The 21,859-nt window shown below is 38.3% G+C and overlaps 3 protein-coding genes across 6 annotated transcripts; 2 read left to right on the forward strand and 1 right to left on the reverse strand.

Annotated features, from left to right (window-relative positions):
- The first annotated feature begins 592 nt into the window (after positions 1–592).
- On the forward strand, positions 593–4,945 carry LOC128266411 (serine protease 7). 2 transcript variants are annotated; one of them, XM_053002910.1, is made up of 5 exons: positions 593–858; positions 2,136–2,504; positions 2,569–2,677; positions 3,789–4,075; positions 4,580–4,945. In XM_053002910.1, exons 1-5 carry the CDS (start codon positions 738–740, stop codon positions 4,882–4,884), a joined length of 1,191 nt encoding a protein of 396 aa, XP_052858870.1. In that variant the 5' UTR covers positions 593–737; the 3' UTR covers positions 4,885–4,945. The 2 variants fall into 2 exon arrangements, with proteins under 2 accessions (XP_052858870.1, XP_052858871.1); XM_053002911.1 differs by having other exon boundaries at positions 594–844.
- Positions 4,946–8,986: 4,041 nt separating this feature from the next.
- LOC128266417 (uncharacterized) lies at positions 8,987–10,764 on the forward strand. Of its 2 annotated transcripts, none has more exons than XM_053002919.1 (3): positions 8,987–9,400; positions 9,462–9,584; positions 10,577–10,764. In XM_053002919.1, the coding sequence occupies exons 1-3, from the start codon at positions 9,096–9,098 to the stop codon at positions 10,710–10,712; spliced, it is 564 nt and encodes a 187-aa protein (XP_052858879.1). In that variant the 5' UTR covers positions 8,987–9,095; the 3' UTR covers positions 10,713–10,764. The 2 variants fall into 2 exon arrangements, with proteins under 2 accessions (XP_052858879.1, XP_052858880.1); XM_053002920.1 differs by lacking the exon at positions 10,577–10,764 and adding an exon at positions 9,641–10,330.
- A 5,785-nt stretch (positions 10,765–16,549) lies between these two features.
- Positions 16,550–17,702, reverse strand: LOC128266415 (uncharacterized). Of its 2 annotated transcripts, XM_053002915.1 has the most exons (5): positions 17,319–17,702; positions 17,140–17,262; positions 16,918–17,080; positions 16,739–16,852; positions 16,550–16,679 (listed from the first exon to the last, which is right to left on the reverse strand). In XM_053002915.1, the coding sequence occupies exons 1-3, from the start codon at positions 17,615–17,617 to the stop codon at positions 16,936–16,938; spliced, it is 567 nt and encodes a 188-aa protein (XP_052858875.1). In that variant the 5' UTR covers positions 17,618–17,702; the 3' UTR covers positions 16,550–16,679; positions 16,739–16,852; positions 16,918–16,935. The 2 variants fall into 2 exon arrangements, with proteins under 2 accessions (XP_052858875.1, XP_052858874.1); XM_053002914.1 differs by having other exon boundaries at positions 16,739–17,080.
- Positions 17,703–21,859: the final 4,157 nt, after the last annotated feature.

Genomic DNA, 21,859 nt, shown 5'->3' on the forward strand with positions numbered 1-21,859 from the left:
CTGCAAGGGTATATGAACTTCGGCTTGCCGAAGTTTCTTTCTTTCTTGATTAAATATGTTAAGCTAATTTGTTTCACCTTGAACTTGTAGATGAATTTAAACACCTCTTTTGACACTGCTATGCATTTTCGGACCAAATCCAATGATAAGAAATGCAAAATTTTAGAGCGCGAGATTTAAATTTGTAAAGAGAAGTACCGGTTTAAAAAGATTAACGAGATAAGAAGTTGTATCGCGGCGATCTCTTCATCGATTTTTTAAAGCAAAGCAACACCCCAATGATAGTGACATTTCAATCCCCACGATGATTAATTTTCGATTGTCTTACATTTTTTTATTGTTATTCAATAAAAAAAACGAACTTCCAAATGCTGGTTGGGAAGGCAGCAAAAGTTAAAATTTTGGAGTTTCAAAATAAAAAATTCTCAGCGTGGGACATTTGACTCTCAAGAGCTTTTTAGCAAGTTCTCTCTTTCTCAGCTTTGGCAAGCTCAGCTTGAGTCTCTCGATCGGCTCAAAGCTCAGCTCACGACCTCTCTCTACCGCTATCTCTCATGATTATCATCTCCGATCGTATTTAAAGGTCTTCCATCCGCCAGCTCGCGATCAGTTGTTGGGGCGTCTCAAAGGCGGTTGTAGTTTAAGTTTGCGTCCCGGTTTTCTGGTTCGAGGTCGGAGTGCGTAATCGCCAAGACGCGTTTTGATTGAATTTGCTGGGAATTTTGTTATTACGGTTTATGGGAAATATCACACAAGATGAAAGCAACACGCCAAGTAATTGGGTTTTTTTGGACAACCTGCGTACTGCAGCTCACCGTTCTACAAAGTGTACAGGCCCAAGGAAGTTAGTACCAAGTTGTATGTGATTCACTCGGAGCTGACTCATTAACTGTACTTATCGAAGTTAAGCTCAGTAGCTTAACTGCGATTCAATGTAATTATCAGACTCGAACCTAACAATTCTTTGATGTCAATGACTTAATTAAGTGAATTTGTGTGCTCTTGAATACTCCTGAATGAATTGTATGGGTCGCACAACAGATTACATTATCAAGCTTTTTGTATAAAGTGTTATGTGCCCGTTAAAAAAGTGCTTAGCGATTAATTAAATACTTGAACTAGAACAAAATAATTTAAAAACCGATTTGCTTGGTTCAATATTTTTTTTTCATTTTATATACAAACGGAAACAAAAAGCAAGCCGATGCTTAAAAGTCCTTGCACCAAAACCCAAAACCTAATATCCTTTAAAGCGAATATATTTTGAATAAAGCTATGTCGGTTTTCCAATTCTGTAACATCGTGACATTTAAAAAAAATATTTTTCAATATTTATTTTTTGGTTTTTTGGAAAGCTTCCTTTACTGTATTCTTAACTTTTTACTGTAATTATACTCGCCTTTGCAAGGTTATAAAAATATTATAGTTATTATACTCGTAGAGTAAAGAGGTATATTTTAATCGATGAAAAGTATGTAACAGGTTGAAGGGAGCGTTTTCGATTTTATAAAGTATATATTTTCTTGATCAGGATCAATAGCCAAGTCGATCTAGTCATGTCCGTCTATCTGTCCGTATGTTTGTTTGTCCTTCGGTAAGAACGTCGATATGTCGGAAACTAAAAGAGCTGAAGAGTTGCAATGAAGATTCTAGTCTTTTTATTACCCATCGAAAGTCTGTCACGTCTCTCTGAGACATGTTAGATCTTAGCTGTTGTTTCGTTCATATCTAACGGTAGGCACAATTTCACAATTTTCAAAATCTTTCAATATTTTAGAAGTCCTCTGCCGCCGCTCTGATCGTACTTATCGGAATCTGCTCTGCGGGTGATCGCTGATATAGCGAGACAGAGATAGAGACAGCGACAAAAGAACAGTTAGCTTCTTGTGTTGCATAGTCAACAGATGGCGCCACCTAAACTCCGATTGTTTTGTGGGGGCATACTTAGTTTGAAATTTGTTAGCTGATTAACGGGTATCTTATAGTCGGGGAAGTTCGCTTATATTTTTCCAAAAAAATAAAAGATTTCGTTAGAACTGCAAGGCTAAAAAGTTTGGGATTTCCAAAATTATCGGCATTTCTCCATCTTACTTAAAAAAAAATTTAATGAAATTTTGAATGTTAAATCTACCTAGGCTGTAGAAACCCAAACCAGGTTCAGGGCAGATGCATATCTATCTACGACTGTCAAAGTTTGCTTTCTTTGGTTCAACAAACTTTCGTAAGTCCGGAGGACAGGACATTCCTTCGCAGTTCATCGTGCTCCAATGGAGTGGGCCGAACACCACATGTTTGCTGCACAGGCGGAGGAGCTCAGGAAACCACTTCTGCATCACCACCAGTGACGCCTACCGGTTCAAGTCAGCAGGGTCAGCCAGGTCAGGGCAACCTGCTGCCCTCGCCACCCAAGTGTGGGCCTCACTCCTTCAGCAACAAGGTCTACAATGGCAACGACACGGCTGTGGATGAGTTTAACTGGATGGCCCTGCTAGAGTATGTGGATCGTAAGTGGGATCTTGAAGATAGTGGTGGAGTTGCTAGCTAGTAAATGTGTTTCTCTCTTTGCAGGTAGAGGACGACGTGAGCTCAGTTGTGGCGGCAGTCTGATCAACAGTCGATATGTCCTTACCGCTGCTCATTGCGTGATTGGGGAAGTAGAGAGGGATGTAGGTCGCCTGTAAGTAGCTTACACAACATTAATAAGAATGTTCTATTTTATATTATTATCATAGTAAATGCAGGGCACAATATTCGAAATAAACTAAAAACGTACTTATTTGAAGTGAAATCAGAGTAAAAGCAAACAAAGTTAATAGAGTAGATCGCGGGCTCTTCAGTGTTGCTCAGTATGACTTTATCACATTATATGATGTTTTTAGTTTACGTTAATTCGTTTTCCCTCCGTCACATTTGGGCTTCGGAACTCAAAAAATAACAACATTGTTGTAGGTACAGCTTAAGTAGTTAAGAATGGACTAAAAACTGGATTAATTTGTCACGATATGGCTTATATATATGTACAATCTGCATTACTAGTAATCGGAAACGTATGCGAGCGCCGAATCGACTTCGGGTCCGGTTACAATTCAATACGAAATTCAAAAATCGTATAGTGAGTTGTATTGCATAGGGCTAAAAAAGAAATAAAAATAAACTCTCTCCAAGTAAGAATCAAACCTGAATCTTATGTCTGCTGGATAAACTTGACCAAAACCTGATTATATTTTAACTACTTAAACTATACCTAACAGAATGCTGTTATTATTTATAATTATTATTTAGAGTTCCGAAGCACAACGGTGACAAGGGGAATCGAAAAAACGAAGTCGTGTGTGAGCATCTGTTACAGCTTCGCTGACTGAAAACAGCAAATGTTATACATTTCTTTCGAGCAAAAAGTAATTAATCTTATCTTTTCGGCGCTGTATAACTTTAATTAGCGTTGCCTTTTGTTTTGTTTTAAATTGTTTACTTACAAATTAATAGTTTTCTAGATTTAGCTTTCGGATGAAACTTAATTGGAAAAGACACCTTAATAAAGTGGCTTTTTTCATGTTTTTCCATTAATACTCGGATGATATATTTATTTTTTGTTTATTTTTTTTCGTACGTTTGAAATTTAGTTGACATTGGGTATCATAACGTTTCGGTTTTAAATTAGCATAAAACCCCCCCTACATTGTTTTATCTGGTTAGACTTGTTTTTGTAAGAGAACTGTTTCGAACAAAATGTTGAGTTTAAATAGATTTTCGTCAAAAAATTAATTATTTTGCCTGACTTATTCCAGCACTACTGTTCGCTTGGGGGAATACGACACCAGCAAGGAAATTGATTGTGTGGATGGAGACTGCAACCAGCCCATCCTTGAAATGGGTATTGAACAGACCATAGTACATCCTCAATATGATCCTGCCAACAAGGACCGCGTACACGACATTGCCTTATTGCGACTCGATCGGGCCGTTCTGCTAAACGAGTACATCCAGCCGGTTTGTTTGCCTTTGGTCAGCACACGACAGGCCATCAGTACGGGCGAAATATTGGTAGTCAGCGGATGGGGACGTACCACTACCGGTGAGTTTAATATTTAGGGTTTGAATATTGGTCAGGACATTAGGCAAACTTAAACTTCTGGAGTACTGTTAACTTTATTTTTAAGGTATAAGTACACACCAACAACATATTTTTAATTGGTGAAAAAAGAAACATCTTTTTTATTACAATTAGTTCTTTACACCAACAAATTCGATCCTTTTGTATATGTTTATGTCATTAGATTTGCCAGGTTTTCATCTAGACAGTAAATTAAAACAATTCAAACTAATTTAATGCTTATTTAATTTAATTTTAATAACTCTTAATATTCCGCCTACTTTACTTGCAGTTTTAAGAATAACGCATTGGTCAACATACTGTTTTGACCCAAAAAAAATCGTAATCTTATAGGCATCCAAAAATGTAAATCTGTTGTATTGTTTAACCAGAAATACTTGTAACATTTTTTATCTCCTGACTATTTAAGCCAGCTTAAAAAATTTTTTGATTCCTTGAAATTTTTTGAAAATCCTTGTATTACAGCCCGCAAGAGCACAATAAAACAGCGCTTGGATCTCCCGGTTAATGACCACGATTCCTGCGCACGGAAGTTCGCGACGCGCAATATCAACCTGATCAGCTCCCAGCTATGCGTCGGCGGGGAATTCTACCGGGACAGCTGCGACGGGGATTCCGGAGGACCTCTGATGCGGAGGGCGTACGACCAGGCCTGGTACCAGGAGGGCGTGGTCTCCTTCGGCAACCGCTGTGGACTAGAGGGCTGGCCGGGAGTGTACACACGAGTTTCCGACTATATGGACTGGATCCAGAATACGATTCGACCGTGAGGAGCGCAACGAAGGCCGCTTTTGTTCAAATGATGTTTTAATTAAAGTCAAGTCGAGAGTATTTTTGGGGGCCAGGGCGCCCAGCTTTTAATTAACTTACACTCAATGCGATTTTATCAGCTGCTGTTGCCACGCTGCGTATACGTAATACGCTTACAGGCGAGCATTTGCGGTAATTAAAATCGCTATTCCCCGTTGGTAATAGTCGAGTGGAATAACTTTCGAGATACTGCAAACTTGCCCAGCGGCACTTCTTAGCGCTCTCAACTATTTTCTATGCAATTTGGCAATGAATTTCTATTATGCAAGCAGCACTTTTCCGGGAGTTTGGCGCTTCCCATCTCCAAGTTGGCACTTGTTTGCTGGCTGATTGCATTTCACCAGGCGTGGCGAGGCTGGAAAACAAAGTACACAATGGCTTGGCTCATTAATTGTGTTCTCGTAGAAAGGTTAATGATGCCTGCAGGAACCAGTAGGCATGGACCAAGGGGTGCTGCGCCTTTGTGGCTTGGGTTTCTTGACCAAATTTACCGAAAGAAAGAAAAAGGTTAAAGGCGGACCCAAATATAAATAACAAAAGTGAACAAGCACTTTAAAGATATTTGGAAAAATTCAATTTAAAAATTGTAGTTGCATTAAAGTTGCATTATTTAGATATTGGCAAAACCCACACAAAGCAAACTCAGCTACTCTCGTGGATACTTTAAGTCAAGCGATTTATTGCAGATGGAGATGTGCCTAGAACCTATACCATGCATATACTAAAATAGTTTCATGCTCCTTCACTGCGTTGCAAACTTGTGACTAATGCATAACAAAACTGTGTCTGAGTAACTAGGCCATAAGAAATGAAATGCAGATACTAGTATTTCTTACGCAACGCAAGCCACGCCCACTCTAACGCCCACAAATCGCGAAACACTAAACACGTCTGTCACGTCACCGAGTATTCGATACCCGTTACTCAGCTGTCGTTGCTGAAATAAACTTACGCTGCGATAGAAGTACTAGAATCTGCATTTCACATCCCAGATCTCTAGCCTTCATAGTTCTTAAGATCTCGCCGTTCATACGGACAGACAGACGGACATGGCTGGATCGACTTAGCTTTTAATCCTGATCAAGAATATTTATTCTTTATAGGGTCGGAAACACTTTCTTCTATGTGTTACATTCTTTTTAAGTTTATGAAGCTCTCTGCCGCCTTTCTGCCGCTGCTGGCAGATGAGAGAGAGAGAGAGAGAGAAAGAGAGAGAGAGAGAGACAGAGAGATAGAGAAATACAGAACTGTTAGCGTGTGGGTGCTGCACGCCCTTAGTGTTGGCTATGCAGTTCGACAGATGGCGCCACCTAATCTTCGAATGTTTTGTAGGGGAAATACAACTTAGGTTGAAGTTTGTTGGCTGAGTAACGGATATCTAATAGTCGGGGAACACGACTGTAGCGTTATTTCTTGTTTTAAGTGAAGTTTTCGAACTTGTGTTGGTAAAATATTACACTTTTTATTACTGTTTAAATTTTATTCAAAATACGCCTCGCTCCGTTCAAAAAATACTTTTTTTGGTGTATTTAAAATATAAAATATTTTTCCGTGTGGTTTATCAGTTTCAAAAAAATTTGTCTTGTATTAGAATACTGGAATAATTTTTTTTTGCGTTGGTCAAGTCGTTACAAAAAAGGTTGTTCTACGACATTTTAAAACAGGAAAGAAAGCAAACTTCGGCAAGCCGAAGTTCATATACCCTGCAGCTATTGCAAGAATTAAACATTTTTGAAAACATTAAAATTATGATTTACTTTCGTATATGTTTAAAAACATTGAAGCTATGATGATTTGCAGCTCAATTATTTGATAGTTATTTTATATATTTTTATTATTTCTAAGGGAGCTATATGATATAGACGTCCGATTTTGATAAAATTTAAACCATAATTCTGAAATATTTAACCATTGCTATATGTCGAAGAACTAAACAAAAAATTAAAAAACAGAAAAGTTATAATTTTTTTCATTTATTTTTCCGATTGTTCCTATGAGAGCTATATGATATAGTCGTCCGACTTTGATGAAATTTAATCCGTAAATCGGAAATATTTAACCATTACTAAATGTCGAAGAACTAAACAAAAAAATAAAAAACAGAAAAGTTATAATTTTTTTTCATTTATTTTTCCGATTGTTCCTATGGGAGCTATATGATATAGTCGTCCGACTTTGATGAAATTTAAACCGTAAATCGGAAATATGTAACTATTACTAAATGTCGAAGAACTAAACAAAAAATTGAAAAACAGCAAAGTTATAATTTTTTTCATTTATTTTTCCGATTGTTCCTATGGGAGCTATATGCTATAGTCGCCCCATTTTGATGAAATTTAAAACGTAAATCGGAAGTATTTAACCATTACTAAATGTCGAAGAACTAAACAAAAAATTGAAAAACAGCAAAGTTATAATTTTTTTTCATTTATTTTTCCGATTGTTCCTATGGGAGCTATATGCTATAGTCGTCCGATCCGGCTCGTTCCGACTTATATACTACCTGCAATAGAAAGACAACTTTTGGGAAAGTTTCATGCAGATAGCTTTAAAACTGAGAGACTAGTTTGCATATAAACGGACGGACAGACGCACAGACGGACGGACAGACGGACATGGCTAGATCGACTCTACTAGTGATGCTGATCAAGAATATATATACTTTATAGGGTCGGAAACGTCTCCTTCACTGCGTTGCAAACTTCTGACTGAAATTATAATACCCTCTGCAAGGGTATAAAAACTATCTTATTTAGTACGAAATCGCTAAAAATAGCTCAGCTTTGCACGGATTTAACTTCTAAGCTAGTAAAGCCACAGACAAGAGATATAAAAGGTATTATCAAGTGAAACGGTATTATCACGAAACCTTAAGATAATTGGGCTAAATAAAATAGTTGAAGAATAATTATTTAAATTTTATATTTTTTTTACTTATTTGCTAGTTTTTAAAAATTGTCAGACCCGATTTTTTTGTAACTTTTTATGTTTATAGATTCCTCAACTTTTGGTATGTAAAAATTTTTCTGCATTAATGTTTTGGAAAGTAAAGCAACCAAAACGGCTATTTTCTTCAGTTTGGAGAAGTAAACGCTGCTTAGGCAAGAATAGCCTGATAAAAGTATCCACCACCAATTTGGTGAGGAAAAATTCTATAAAAAAAATGATTTCAGGTTAAGCGAAGATATATTTTCATTATATAATTGTAAATTATTAATTTTTTTTTTAATTTGAATTTAAAACTAATCTTAATTTAAGCAAACCTTTAAAAAATCAGATACTTGGCAAAAAATGAGTAAGACGTAAGGAAATATCTTAAAAACAACGAAGTTATTAAAATTTTGGAGGTTGCAGGGCCAGAAACGTTTCTCGTTGACTTTTATATATTTACAAATGGTATTTTAAAATAAATCAGATGGACAGATTCCCGACCCTAACAGCATCATTGAAAGAGTCGATCTAGCCATGTCCGAATGTTTGCCCAATCGATTTTACGCAAACTAGCCCATCAGTTTTACGACAATTAGTAGAAGTTGAAACGAGCAGGATCGGACGACTATATCATACAGCTCCCCTGGGAACAATCGGGAAAATTTAAGAACAAATTATAATTTGGCTGTTTTTCAAGTAATTTAAATATACACGACACAAAGTAATTGTTTATTGTTACAGTATTACGGTTCTAATTTTATAAAAATCAGACTACAGTATCAAATAGCTGTTGTATTGTTGTTTTAAAAACTTTTAATTTTTGGAATAGTTGCAAGTGTATATAAACTTGGACTTGCCGAAGTTTGCTTGCATTCTTGTTAATAAATCTTTAAAATCTCGACAAACGTAATTAAAAAAAAATTAGTGCTGGTAAAAGTAAAAGTTTTTTTTTTTGTAAAAATATTGGGGTACTTTGACTATATTTTAAGCAAAAACTTCTGATATCAAACAAAAACACCTCTTAACGAGGTACCTTCAACATATAAAATATCTGATATCAAATCTAGTGACAAAAAATGAATAAGATACCTGTGTAGGCAAAATGTGCTATCAATATAGCCTAGCCTTACATTCAGTCAAAAATTACACATGAACAGCACAAAAACAAAAATATTCGATTCACCAGTTCAAAGAAATATTATCCACAGAGATAAACTTATATTTAATAAAAACTTTTAAAATGAGCCAGTCGACTGAGAGGAGGACCATGATTCAGGAAAAGAGAAAACTAATGGAGGACAAAAGGATGAACATGGGAATGAAGTCCTTCTGCGCTTCTTTTATTGGGACCAATTTCCGACCAAGTGACGATCCGCGAAACTCGTTCTCATCCATGATGAGGCGCCATATTGCTGATAAGCAATTTGTTGATGCTAGTTATGAAGCGAATGATGAAGAAGTTTTTGAACCCATTTATCAAACGGAATTTGATGACGACAGGGACCTTAAGCTTGAACCCACTTTCTCTAAGCACCGCATACCATTGTGAGATTGCAACAAACATATTACATTAATGCCAAAATGTTATTATAGTTTCCCTTGTCAGGCAAATACGATGTCTAGAGCGGTACCACAATTCCAAGCGGGAGTACGCCCAGCAGTTCAAGCGGGAAATAAAACTGCTGATCGACAACCAGTCTACAGCCGAAAATGCCTGGCAATTTGTTAGGTAAACCATAAATGACTTCGGTGCCCGCTTTAATAGAAAAGTTTCCCGTCTATCAGATACCCATTACTCAGCTAACAAATTTCAGACAATATATTCCCCCACAAAACAATCGGTGACGCCATCTGAGAGAACTACACAGCCAACCCTTGAAGAGTGCAGCACCCCCACACCTTACTAACAGTTCTGTCTCTCTCTCTCATCTGTAACCATCAGCAGAGCAGCGGCCGAGCAGCAGCCGAGTAGCGGCCAAGCAGTGGCTGAGCTGCGGCAGTGCCACCATATCTACCGATAGATTTGACCAAAGCACACACAGAGTACAACAGCTAAGGTCTAACATGTATCAGAGTGACGTGACAGACGTGTTTCGCGATTTGTGGGCGTTAGAGTGGGCGTGGCTCCGTTTGACGAATAACGATTAACGGGTATAGCTAAAACCGTAAATTTGAATTCTAAACAATTACTTTTTCTCTACGTACATTCGAATAACTTGAAAAACATGTTTAAAATTCATTTTAACGATAGTTATAAATGTAATCGTCTGATATTAATGAAACTAAACCCGTAATTCTGAAATATTAAACCATTACTAGACCTTAAAGAATATTAAACAAAATTGAAAAGCAGCGAGGCTATAATTTTTTGTCAACAGTTATTTCGATTGTTCTTATGGGAGCTATATGATGTAGTTGGCCGGTCTGACTCGTTCCGTTTTTGTTTCGGATGGACGACTGATCATATAAATCAATCAGAAAAATATATGAAAAAACAAGAAAGGAAGCAAACCAAAGTTAACATACCCTTGCAGCTATAGTATATATAGGTATAGTTTATAATTCTTATAGGGCCAAAAATGTCTCCCCTACAACTAGTATCATCTGCAAGAAAATAAAAAGGGTTTTATTTGTAGAATGTACAAAAAAAATCTGAAAATTTGATCATTTTTGTTTCCAGCAATACACAATATGTGTAAAAAAAATGTTTTTATTTTGTAGGACTATGGCTTATACCTCGCTTTGGCCGCCGCTGCACACGAGAAAGGAGCTGAAAATGTTTGAAAAAGACTTTTGCAAGCTTTCTCCCACTGAGCAGCGTCGCTTTAATAAAATAATGGCAACAGATTTTTCATGAAGTTTCTACAGCTGGATATAAGTATTTTTTTGTATTAAAAATCAAATGCAACACATTGATTATATTTTGGGCAACTTGTTGCCATTAATGAGTTGTCACAATAACTTATATATTTAAAAAAACAAAAATACCATTTTGGGCAAAGTTTTATTAGCACTCATTTCGGCATCTTGCAAGCCTATTTTCCTTACCTATCTAAAAATTATTAGGGTCATTCAACAAAAAATAAATTGTTGCCACTTTTACTTGGGTTTACTTAGGTTAAAATCTAAAACACATTAACACCCTAAAGATTTTGTGACCGATTTTAGCACTTTAAAAACAATTCACTTGTGTATGTGTAAAAATGGCCATATTTCAGCTTTTTCCCAAACTACCAAACCATTTTATTTTTTGGTTAGCACTAGCCAGAAACTTGAAGCAACTTTTGCCAAAATAGAATAAAGAGAAAATTTCCCAGCTCAGCTGAACTCTCTGGCCATGTGTGGCTAAATTGCGCAAGCCAAAACAAATAACACTTTTGCTAAATGCTGGCGAGCGAAAAACTTGTAATTCAATTTTGAGACCCAACTTTGCCCAAATGCAAGCCAAATGTAATTAACACGCACACGGACACTCGCACAGGCGTTGGTTTTGCTGCAATGGAGTGGCAAAACGACTCGTACACCTGCCAGACAGATATTCCCAGACCGGTTCAGCCCAACCCCACTCAGCCCAGAACATCCCATCCAATCCCATTCCATCCGGCTGCCGTCGATTGGCATGGAGTGTGTCCAGAATCACACTCTAACTCTATGGTTGTGCGAATGAATGCTGCTCGTGGGCAGAAGTGGAAATGGCCAAGTGGGAGGCTGGCTCCGTCAGTAACAGGCTTAATTGAGTTGTGTTCGCAGCATTTAAAATGGCCAACTGCGCTAACGATCTGCTCAGATACCATGGCAGAAAATAACTACAAAAATAATATATTTCCATAAATTAGCGAGTCAAATAAAACTGTTAAATTATTTACCTACTACAACCATCATTGCATTGATATTATATGAACGTGCCATTTAAAATAAAAAATAAGGACAAATAATACAAACCTTTTGAGCAATTCGAGCCATTGGTTTTTAAAATTTATCAATTCAGAAATTAAAACTCAGATTTTGTACTGTTATTGAGCCTGAAAATTCCCACAGTACTTCCAGCGCGGCGGATGAACCCGAAATTGGATTAAATGCCGACGATTTGCAAGCGAAATTCTTGCCCGTCCTGCTGGGCAAAAAAAAACAGCATTTAAGCATAAGTGGAATAAAAGCGGAAAAATGTTTGAACAAACAACAAGTTGTTGCACAGAAAAAACACTGGGTTGCGGCAACAATCGCATAAATCTAAGCCTTTTTTAAACAAACAAAAAACATGAGCATCAGACAAATTCGGTGATTGATGAATTGAGCGAGCGTTACGCATACGCCATGAGGGTCGGGCAAAAAGTTGCAATAATTTCGTTTAACATGCATAGCCAAACTGGCACTGTCACAGCGCTGTCCAAACCCAAACCAAACCCAAACCCCGAATTGACCCGATACCAAGGCCGAAGCCCCCCAGAACGATTCCCGATTTTTTCGCAATTTATGGCGTTGGCCTGGATGCACTCGTCACAAATGCCAAAGTCGATTTTGCGGCCTTTCGCGTGCTTTTGAATGGCTTTCAATGGCTCGAAAATCTATGCATTTTAGAACGTTTGTATGGGGCAGAAGCGAGAGCATTTAAGGAGTCGGAAAATTTAGTTGTGTTAGCCAACAATCGAGTATTGGAAATCCATTTGGCCGGGTCTGCACAGTGCATGCACCCAAAACAAAAATGTTCATACAAATTTGGTTGGTAAATAAACACCACGAAAGTATCAGAGCTAAACGTATGTGGCTTAAAACTAAGGCCTCACTAAATTATAGACTTTATACTTACAATTAAACACCGACTGTGGTTTTTTTTCATGACACACTTAAAACAAAACTTTCAGTTTTTTTTTTTTGGGTGTGCGAACGCTGCACATTTGAACTAAAGGCCGCGGGAGCGGGTTTATGCGATTTGAGCCTGCCCTGCTGATTGTTACCGCTGATTCTGACTCGGCCACATCATTTGCCGTTTTTCCAACGACATTATTTACTTAGCATTTGCATTTCCAATTTTGCATGCTGTGCATTGGCAATTGCCTGTGCAAACACATATGCAATGCCAAAGGGCAGTTGATTTTTACGTCTGCTGATTGCGCTCCTATTACGACTATTTGCTCCCGAATAATGAATGGCACAATTAATTTAAAACGGAAATCAAAAGGGGCTCAAGCTATCACTTACAGAGTGACCAAGGGCATTTGGACCATTTCCCAGCTGAAACGTGAGCTCCTTCTGGAAAATTGAGTTACAAAATTACAAACAAGCTGCCAATCAATGGCAAAGGGCTTAAAATGCCCTCATTGAGGACAAAGTGACCCTTCTGTGCAGAGTTTTTAGTTTCAACTGGGAAAATTAAATTGGTCGTTTTTAGTTTTTTTGACTATTCTGTGTGCGCAACAAAATAAAATTTCAGCTTGCATTCTCAGCCATTTTTGGGGCAGCTTAAACAGAATGCCTGAAAATATTCTAAAAGCACTTTCAGCATCCTGCTGAAACATGGAAAATTTAAAAAATTCGTTTACGCAGAAACTATGAGCTCGGGCTTTTCTTGCCGAAACCGCACTGGCGAAGGCAAAATGTTTGATTAAATTTTCATTCTCGAGTGCAGAATTTTGCGGTTATTCATAAGCATTACAGGTCCTTTACCTGAGCTCAAAAGTTTCGAATCATTTGGGCTAAAATATGGCCTCCAGGCAAATGTGATGATGAGGCAATTTATTTGTGTTTATTTTCGGCATTCGTTCTTCCCGAGTTTTTCACTTCTTTGTCGATGTTTTACAGGAGTTTGCCCCAGACCCTCGAAGCATTGCGATGATTGAGTGTTCGCCGGCAGGGCAAGTATTAATAAACTTGTAGCACACACTTTTCTACCGCAAGCCGGAAAAATGTGTTTGTTTGGAGAGGGAATGACCACCGAGCCGCAGAAAGGGCTTGTAAAGGGAGCGACAATATAATTTAAATTTATTTAACAACCGACTGGTAAAAATCTTAAAGCGAGAGGGATGGGCCAGGAACACACACACATACACACACTCAGCAGGGAAAATTGCACCACAACGTCATTAAGTAGCTCATTAAATTTTCTTAACCAACAAAACAGAGCACAAACAAGCCACTGGCAGACCAACTGACTTTTCGTTTTTATTTTCGTAAGTAGGAAATATTATAGTAGAAAAACGGCGCCAAAAGAAATGAAATCGCCGGGTCCAAGGAGGCGTGGCGTCGAGGGGCGAAACGGCAGACTGCCTCAAAGCGAGCGAGCTGTAAAAAACCCCGTAAGTGTATTTTTATTGCGTATAAAATGCATTTTGCAATGCCACACAAAACTCAAGTGGTGTGCGTTTTGAGCGGAAGTTACGACCAGCGAGCTAGGACCACCAGCACACACAGATACTCACCGACTTCTGGCTGTGGCTGTGTGGGTGGGTGCCTATGTGTGCGCCCCGAAATCTTGATGTCGGAAGTTATGGACTACGAAATCAGGGAAACCGTATGATGTTCCTTTACTGTAGCTCTTTTTGCATTTTTTTGAAAGTATTCATTACAGAGAAGCTAACAGAATAGAGGAAAAACATTTATTTATATTTATATTAATATTTATGATATACCTTTTAAATACTGCACGAGCTCAAAAACAAATAAATTTACCACAAAATAAATCGTTTTCAGTGTTGCCAACTAGTTTTGATTATGCCAGAATTAAGAAGTCGTACAAAAATAGAAACATATGTAGTAATTATTTTAAAACAGAACACATAAGTCTCCGGAGACCTAACCAATTATTCACTTTCTTAGTGAAATACGTGTAAATGAAATATTTTTCCCTAAGCCGCAGTTCGTAATGAAGTAAAACAAAACAAAACACTACTCTAAGCACTTCAATGTGTACCTAATATTCAAGACGTACATCACTTACACTTTAGTCCCCAGCAGGACTTAATCATATTTTCCGCAAGCAAACTTCTTCAGCCAGTGCAAATACCCCAGTCGAGTAAAACAAGCAATGATTGCTCAGCAAGGGTACTTGTTGTTAAATATGTTACTCAAACAAGCAACATTTATTACGCCGGCAAATGGGTTGCTCCAGAGGAATGGGGCAGAAATGAAGGATCGTTTATGTGATAGCTGGGAAATTGGGTGTGCAGCGTAAAAAGCGGGAGGTATTGACAGAAGGTTAAAGTTGAGCATGTGACGTGGCGATGATGAAATCACATTTTACATATGGAATTCAAACATAGCGTGGGCAATGGTTAACCTAGCCTAGCCTAACCTAGACAATGGTTAGAGTGATAATGTGGCTATCGGCTACGCAAGATTAGCCATTCATCTTTGGGTATCATACATCACATTCGATTATGAGCTGCTTAAGAATGATAAATTATCCCTAAGTGAGGGCTGAGCCTTTATAAAATACTTTCATAAGGTGAGTATAGGTCATTTGGCCTCCACTTACCCAGTGCGTATGAGCATTAAAAATACGTTTCTCTATGATGGACAGCTTGTGGCTTGGCAAGCTTTAGGTTATGCATAGTTTGCTTTTTTGCGACGCTCTTTTCGAGCGCTATTAATTATAATTTTTTCTCCGGCTATTCTGGCAACATATGTATGTATGGGCACGGACACGGGTGTCGGCCAAACATTTTTAAAATATATATGTGCATAAAGGCGAGCAGACACCGACACAGACTCTGACACGCTCACATGTGCCGGAAATTGGCGCACACCTTGCAGCCATGCAGTGGCAAGAATTTTTTCCATAAGCGTCATAAAACCAGGGACTAGCGGACGATGGCCAGCCCTTGGATATATGGATATATGGTAGCGTAAATGGGGGCCGGGGCAGCTCAGCATGCGGAAATTATAATTTATAGCTGTGAGCTGCGGATGCCAGAGCTTCACAGTGATTTTTTCCCTGCGAGGGCGTTTCTTCTCAGAGCGGCTTTAAAATTGGTCAACTTCGGCATTAATTGAAGCTGGCTATCGGGGTTGAAAGTCCGTTCAGGCATGAACCGTAGTCTAGGGCAGTTTCCAAGTGTCATAGTGTGTCGATAAAAGGCGAGAAAGTCTTTATAATACTGGGTTTTGCATTAACTGGAGCGGAATATATTCTTTATGTGCATAGTTTTAAGCTGAATTAAAGTTCTTTGGCAACTAACCAATGATCAAAACATCGCACTCTAATGACTGTAAATTGTAAAGTCACATTGAAAACAAATTTTTAAAGCTTTGCAATTACTTTCGCCTGACCAAATATTCATGATTGTTTATTATTGTGGCCTGTATATAAAATACACAACAATAAATTTAAAGGTTTTTGATTGATTTTAAAGAAGAAATTTTGCCACAGGCATAGCTGAATTAAAGAGCAAAATTTACATGACGAATCCGTGCCATTGTTCACTAAGTAAACATTTGTCCAGTTGACCTTTTTCAGGTGTGTTTACACAGCGCAAACAAAACTCGAGTCAACGGGTAAAAAATGGCCGTAAACTAGCTTTTGACAAATGGCGCACTTCCTGTCAACACACACAATCCCAAATGCACATATCTGTCTCCTATTGGAAACTTGTAAAAAAAGGTCGAAACAATTGCACCGCGTTTAAACATGAATTTCCCACATAGTTACATAGTTCAACAATAAATAATTTATTGTTCAATTCATATATGAATGCATCTGAAAAATTTAATATGCACAAACGGCAGTTTGTTTAAGCGTAATTTAGCGGAAAAATGTTAACAGATGCGGATTTAATTCAGCACAATTTCGATTGCCTCGTGTTCCAATCATGCTTTTTGTGCGAAAGATCTAATTAAAAATTAATACGTTAATATAACCTTATATTCTTAACTGTAAAATGCCCATACCGTTAGCCACAAATGTTTTGCCTTATTAATTTCAGAGCAGTAAAGTAAAACTGATTAATTGCTAAATGAAATTGATCGGTTGTGTATTTTTTTCATAAAGTAATTAGATTGGTACTGCAAAATAAAATTGCAAAATTAAATCTGCTAATTAAACCGTTGTTATAAATGGCAGAGCTTACTTTGCAATTGTATAAGCTTTAGTACCCCAGACCTAAATCAGTTTTCATAAGATATTCGACCCGACGTTTTTCCTTTGCAGTCATTTGAAAGAACTTGGAGACAAAGTTGTTCAGTTCTCGCTTTGTGTGCAGAGGGGGCCAACGTGTCTTGTAGCACAGGATGCTGGAAAGCCAAAAAAAGGTTAAGGTAAACATTGTTTTCATTTTAAACTGTGAGCTTACGCCTTCAGAAAAAACTGGTCGCAGATATTGCGCTGATTGGCAATGAAGTGCTCCATTTCCTGCGCGAACTGCCTTTCGTGCCGTTCCTTGGCTTCCAAATACCGCACATAGCAATTAAGATCACTGCAAAATAGGGCGTTTAGAACACTAAGGAACTCGTCACTCGGATTTAATCGGACTATGAGAACTGCTTCATTTGGTAGCTGGGATGCAAACTGACATCGGCCTCATCCCGGAACCGAGTCCTCGGCTCCCACCACTGGTTCAGCTCCTGGAGCCTATTGAACTCGTAATGGGAGGGCAGTCCACCCAGCGAAATCAGGGACGAGGACTTGGCCTTGGTCAGGAACTGCTCCACCTTCTTGGCCTGGCCTTGCGCCTTGGCCATCGACTTCTGGCTCAGACGGCTCACCGGAATTGTCTTACCCCGCAGCACATCCGCGAACGAGGAGTTGGACTTAATGGTCAATATGGACATATTGAAAATTTTTTATCACTGCCCCACGGGAATTTCAGAGTCAAGAGACATATGTGCTGTGATCTATTTTAAATGGCATACTGAAGCGGGCCGCACTTTGACCAATTAAAGCTTTAATAAATATGCCGCATAGTTGTCACTGTCAACGCGTGAGTGTGTGTCCTTGGGGATTTCCTTGAAGCCGTTGGTGTTAATTAATAAATATGGAAATAGCCGAGAACATCGTGCGGACTTATCATAATAATAAAACAAAAAATCTCTGTTAAAATCACATGCAATTGATGCAGGCAGTATGCATGCAATTATGGTAAAGGATACGCATTGTAAAAAAAACATTCACCGACGAGTTCGAAGAAGAATAGTGAACACATAAGTTACCTGTAATCGTGTGTAAATATTTTATATGGTATTTGTGCCTTAAATAGTGCAAATTTTAAGAAAACAATGATCACATTGAATAAAATGAATATGCATTCGAAATTGGAATTTTGCATATGAATTTAGTTTCAGTTTTTTTTTATGATTTTTTATGAGCAGAAAATATTTATATTTTCAGTTTATCCAGCGAAACATTTAACCAGTATTCAGGTGGGTAAAGTTATTAAGTTCAAAATGATTTCACACATTTTCGCACCATTTAATATGCATTTGCGCGTTCAATTTATTTTTTTGGACCGCTCAGAGGGAAACAAAACCATCAGAAGAAGCACAGGAGTGGCTCGTTGAAAGGGGAATAGGAGCTGCCGCCGACAGGAGACCTGGCCAATGTTTGCCCCGCAAAAACAAGGCCCTGAATGCTGTGTCTATTAAGAGCACATTTAACCAAAGCCCGGGCTCCAGCACGTGTGCAATGAAAACAAACGAGCCCATTATTGTTACACTTTCTTTGGCAGCCCGGCCGCACAGCCCATTAATGATGTGTTATGGCCTCAAGAGGCCGGCCTAGCCGATCCTTGAACTTTGACCAGGCAGAGCCCCTGAATTGAACTCTAATTGCACATAATGAATTGCACACATTAGGTCAACGAACAGTCAGGTCTGCCACAAAGTGGCTAATGGAAATGCAATGAACTATTTATGGGCATTAGTAGCCAGCTGGCCGAAGTTTGATCACGCACACGGATTATTAAAGCCGAGATTTCCCTTTAAAGTGGTATCCGAATTTGTGGGCGTTTTGGCCGACTTTGGCCACCACGAAATTGACAGCAACTCCCCACAGCCGGTAATGACAAAACACTGACTAAAATGTTAACAGTAAATCCAATTTATTACACCGAGCGGCCGGCGACGGACATTAATTAGCAAGCCGGACACGTAAAAGGTATTAAGCGCAAACTCAATCTGCCAACAGGGAGAGTGCCAAATAACAGAGTGGTTGATCAAAACTGGCTCGCCCCGGGAATTTCGAACGCCAGAATCTGCGAAAAATTCACGCAAACATTGTTCTTAAATAGCTGCAATTAAAGACTTGCTGAATTTGCTTAACAGAAATATCCCCGCATACGACGAACAATAATCATTAAAATGTCAATGCAAGCCACATTTGATGTTGTTTAATGTAATGCACATGCTAGGGGATTACGTATGTAATTTATATGCCCCCCTGACATGACATCAAACCAGAGGTGCAAATTGATTTCATACAAGCTGCAAAGTCCATTAAGGAATTAAGATTACTTTGCACACTGCCAATATTTTTTAAAATATGTACGAGTATATTTGTCATTTATTTTACTTCGTTACTTACGCACTGCGGAACAGCAAAGTAAAACAATTTCACTTAGGCACAAGTATTTCATTTTGTCACACAAATTCATTTCAAGCTCTGGCTCGAATGTCCCCGAATCCAGCAATCCAGATATAATCTCTGTCAAACCCTCACACATTTGCCCAGATGTTTGAACAACCTAACTGAGACTTAAGAGACTTTGCAGCTTCCTCCATTGTTTCTGGGTCCTTGGTCAACTTTTAATTTATTTGATTACTGCAAAATTGCGCACCTTCTCTAGTTGAGGAAGCGCCAGGATGACTCTAACTTTTGTATAGTTTTGCAGGCAATTAAGTTTAGCCATGGCCTCGGGCATTATTCACGTCAAGGCGGACATATTTTAATTTGATGAAGACCTAATAGGGTTTCGAGCATATGTTCACAGCAAAACTTGTGAAAAGGAAAAACTTTAAATGCAAATCAGTTGGCATATGGCTCAACTTGTACGACAAACGATGGCGTTTCGGTAGGGATTTCTCCAACATAGAGACATCGCCTCGGCTAGTACTCAATATTTAATCCGAATTAGGGCGAACTCAGTTGCCGGAACACCGCCTCACATTCCACTGAGTCATCATGTTAATTCAATTTGAGTTGTAAGCAAATTTTGCACAAATTAAATGCACAAACTTTTGCCATTGACAGACACACACGCCAGCCTAAAGCAATAAATTTCCAAAGTGTTTATGTAAACGACCCCGGTTGCTGTGGAGCAACCTAAAATGGAAGCCATCGTCTGGCTGCACTTTGTCACCAGGCATGCGGAACATAATGCCGATTTTTTCGCCTGGAAAATGGCAGCGTGATAATAAATCTTCCGCTAGGAACAAATCACAGCAATTCCATTATATACACATTTAATGATGTTGCCAGCCAAGCCGCCAAATCCGAATCCAAATCCAAAGAAACGAGCCAGAGACAATTACTTGCAGCCCGCGAGCAATTTCTATGTCTTCTTGCAGAGAAAAAAATATGTTTCAGGCCCCATTTCACATTTCTCCAGGTCAAAGTTTAAGCCACTTTCTTTTTTAGGTATTTATCAATTCAAATTTGGCTTGCGATGGCATCATGGTGCATTAAATTACAGAGTTTGTAATATACTTGTATGTTTTTCTCATTTCTAATTCGTGTGTTTATTTTTTTGAGTGTTGCAATGGTGCGAATGGCTCTTTGGGTCTTCAGCGGGTGCAGCAACATGGCCAAGTTGTTAAAATAATCACAAGGAATGGCCGACCTGCTCAGGGAATTTTAAAGGACAGAGTGGAAGGGGGATTGAAGGGTTTTCCGAGGCAAAGACAAAGTTGGAGAGCAGCTTTGCTATTGCGATTATTTTTAATTAGCAAAATTTCTTTATGCATTGACAGTGGCAGAAAGGTAAGGGCGAAGTCTTTCATTAATTAGAGCCAGCCGCAAATATGCAGCGCTTTTTGTGGGAAACACCCACATGTGGGCACCAAACTTTCGCCACCTGCCTAGCCTCAACGTCATCACCTCGGCTTTATATTTACCCATAAATCTGCCACGAAATAGAACAGCCGGCAAAAAAACGAAACAAGAACGGCGACAGAGTTTTCCCCCGGGAAAAATATTTCCCACTGAAGCTGCTTATTAGCTTTGACATTCGAGTGCGATGCACTCTAGCCAGAGGTGTTTCGCTTGATGTTTTGCAATCTTCATTTTATCACCCGCTCATACATCATTTTTTAAGAGCCGCATAAAACATGACGGAGGCGGAGGTGTGGTGGTGGGATACCATAATTTATTACCCGCTGTCATGCAATTTTTAAAGTTTAGCCAAAAGTGGATCCTTTATAAAAAGAGCGAGAGCTTGCAGAAAACGTGGGTCTATGTGTAAAAACGTATGTAAGGATAATTGCAAAATTTTCTCTAGCTTAATTCCCAACATTCTTTGGTGCATTTGAAGAACATTTTATTAAGTTTAAAAACATTTTTTATCCCTAAGAAAACTTATACAAAAAATTATTGTACAACTTGTATATAGTGTAAAAGTTTAATATATTTTCGGTGCTTGAAGTATGAAGTTTTAAGGTGAGGTGATTTAGCTATGTCCGCTTGCATGTCTATATTGACGCTAACTAGTTCCCGTTTGGTTAAACTTTTCCAAAAAGCTATTCTATTGCAGGTACGGGAACTGGAACTGGCTGGATTAGACTAATATATTGTTGTGTTTGAGTTGAGTCCTTATTTCAGATTGATTTTAATCGTGCTCGAAGTTATACAGAGTTGTCAAAAAGTTATAAATTCGAAATGTACACTCAAAAAATGGCCCTTGGTTAAAGAAATTTTTCTTTGATTTAAGACAATCGCCATCAATTTCCAGCCAATGGCAAGTTGCCTTTCTTTTAAAATTATTTTCTTAAAACATACTTTTTTGAATACATAACATTTTTTCTAAAATCTATGATAAATAACCATAAAATGAAGACAAGCATTTCTTGATTTTATAAAAAGAT

The sequence above is a fragment of the Drosophila gunungcola genome, chromosome 3R, assembly GCF_025200985.1.
Source record: "Drosophila gunungcola strain Sukarami chromosome 3R, Dgunungcola_SK_2, whole genome shotgun sequence".
In the NCBI taxonomy this organism is placed as follows: domain Eukaryota; kingdom Metazoa; phylum Arthropoda; class Insecta; order Diptera; family Drosophilidae; genus Drosophila; species Drosophila gunungcola.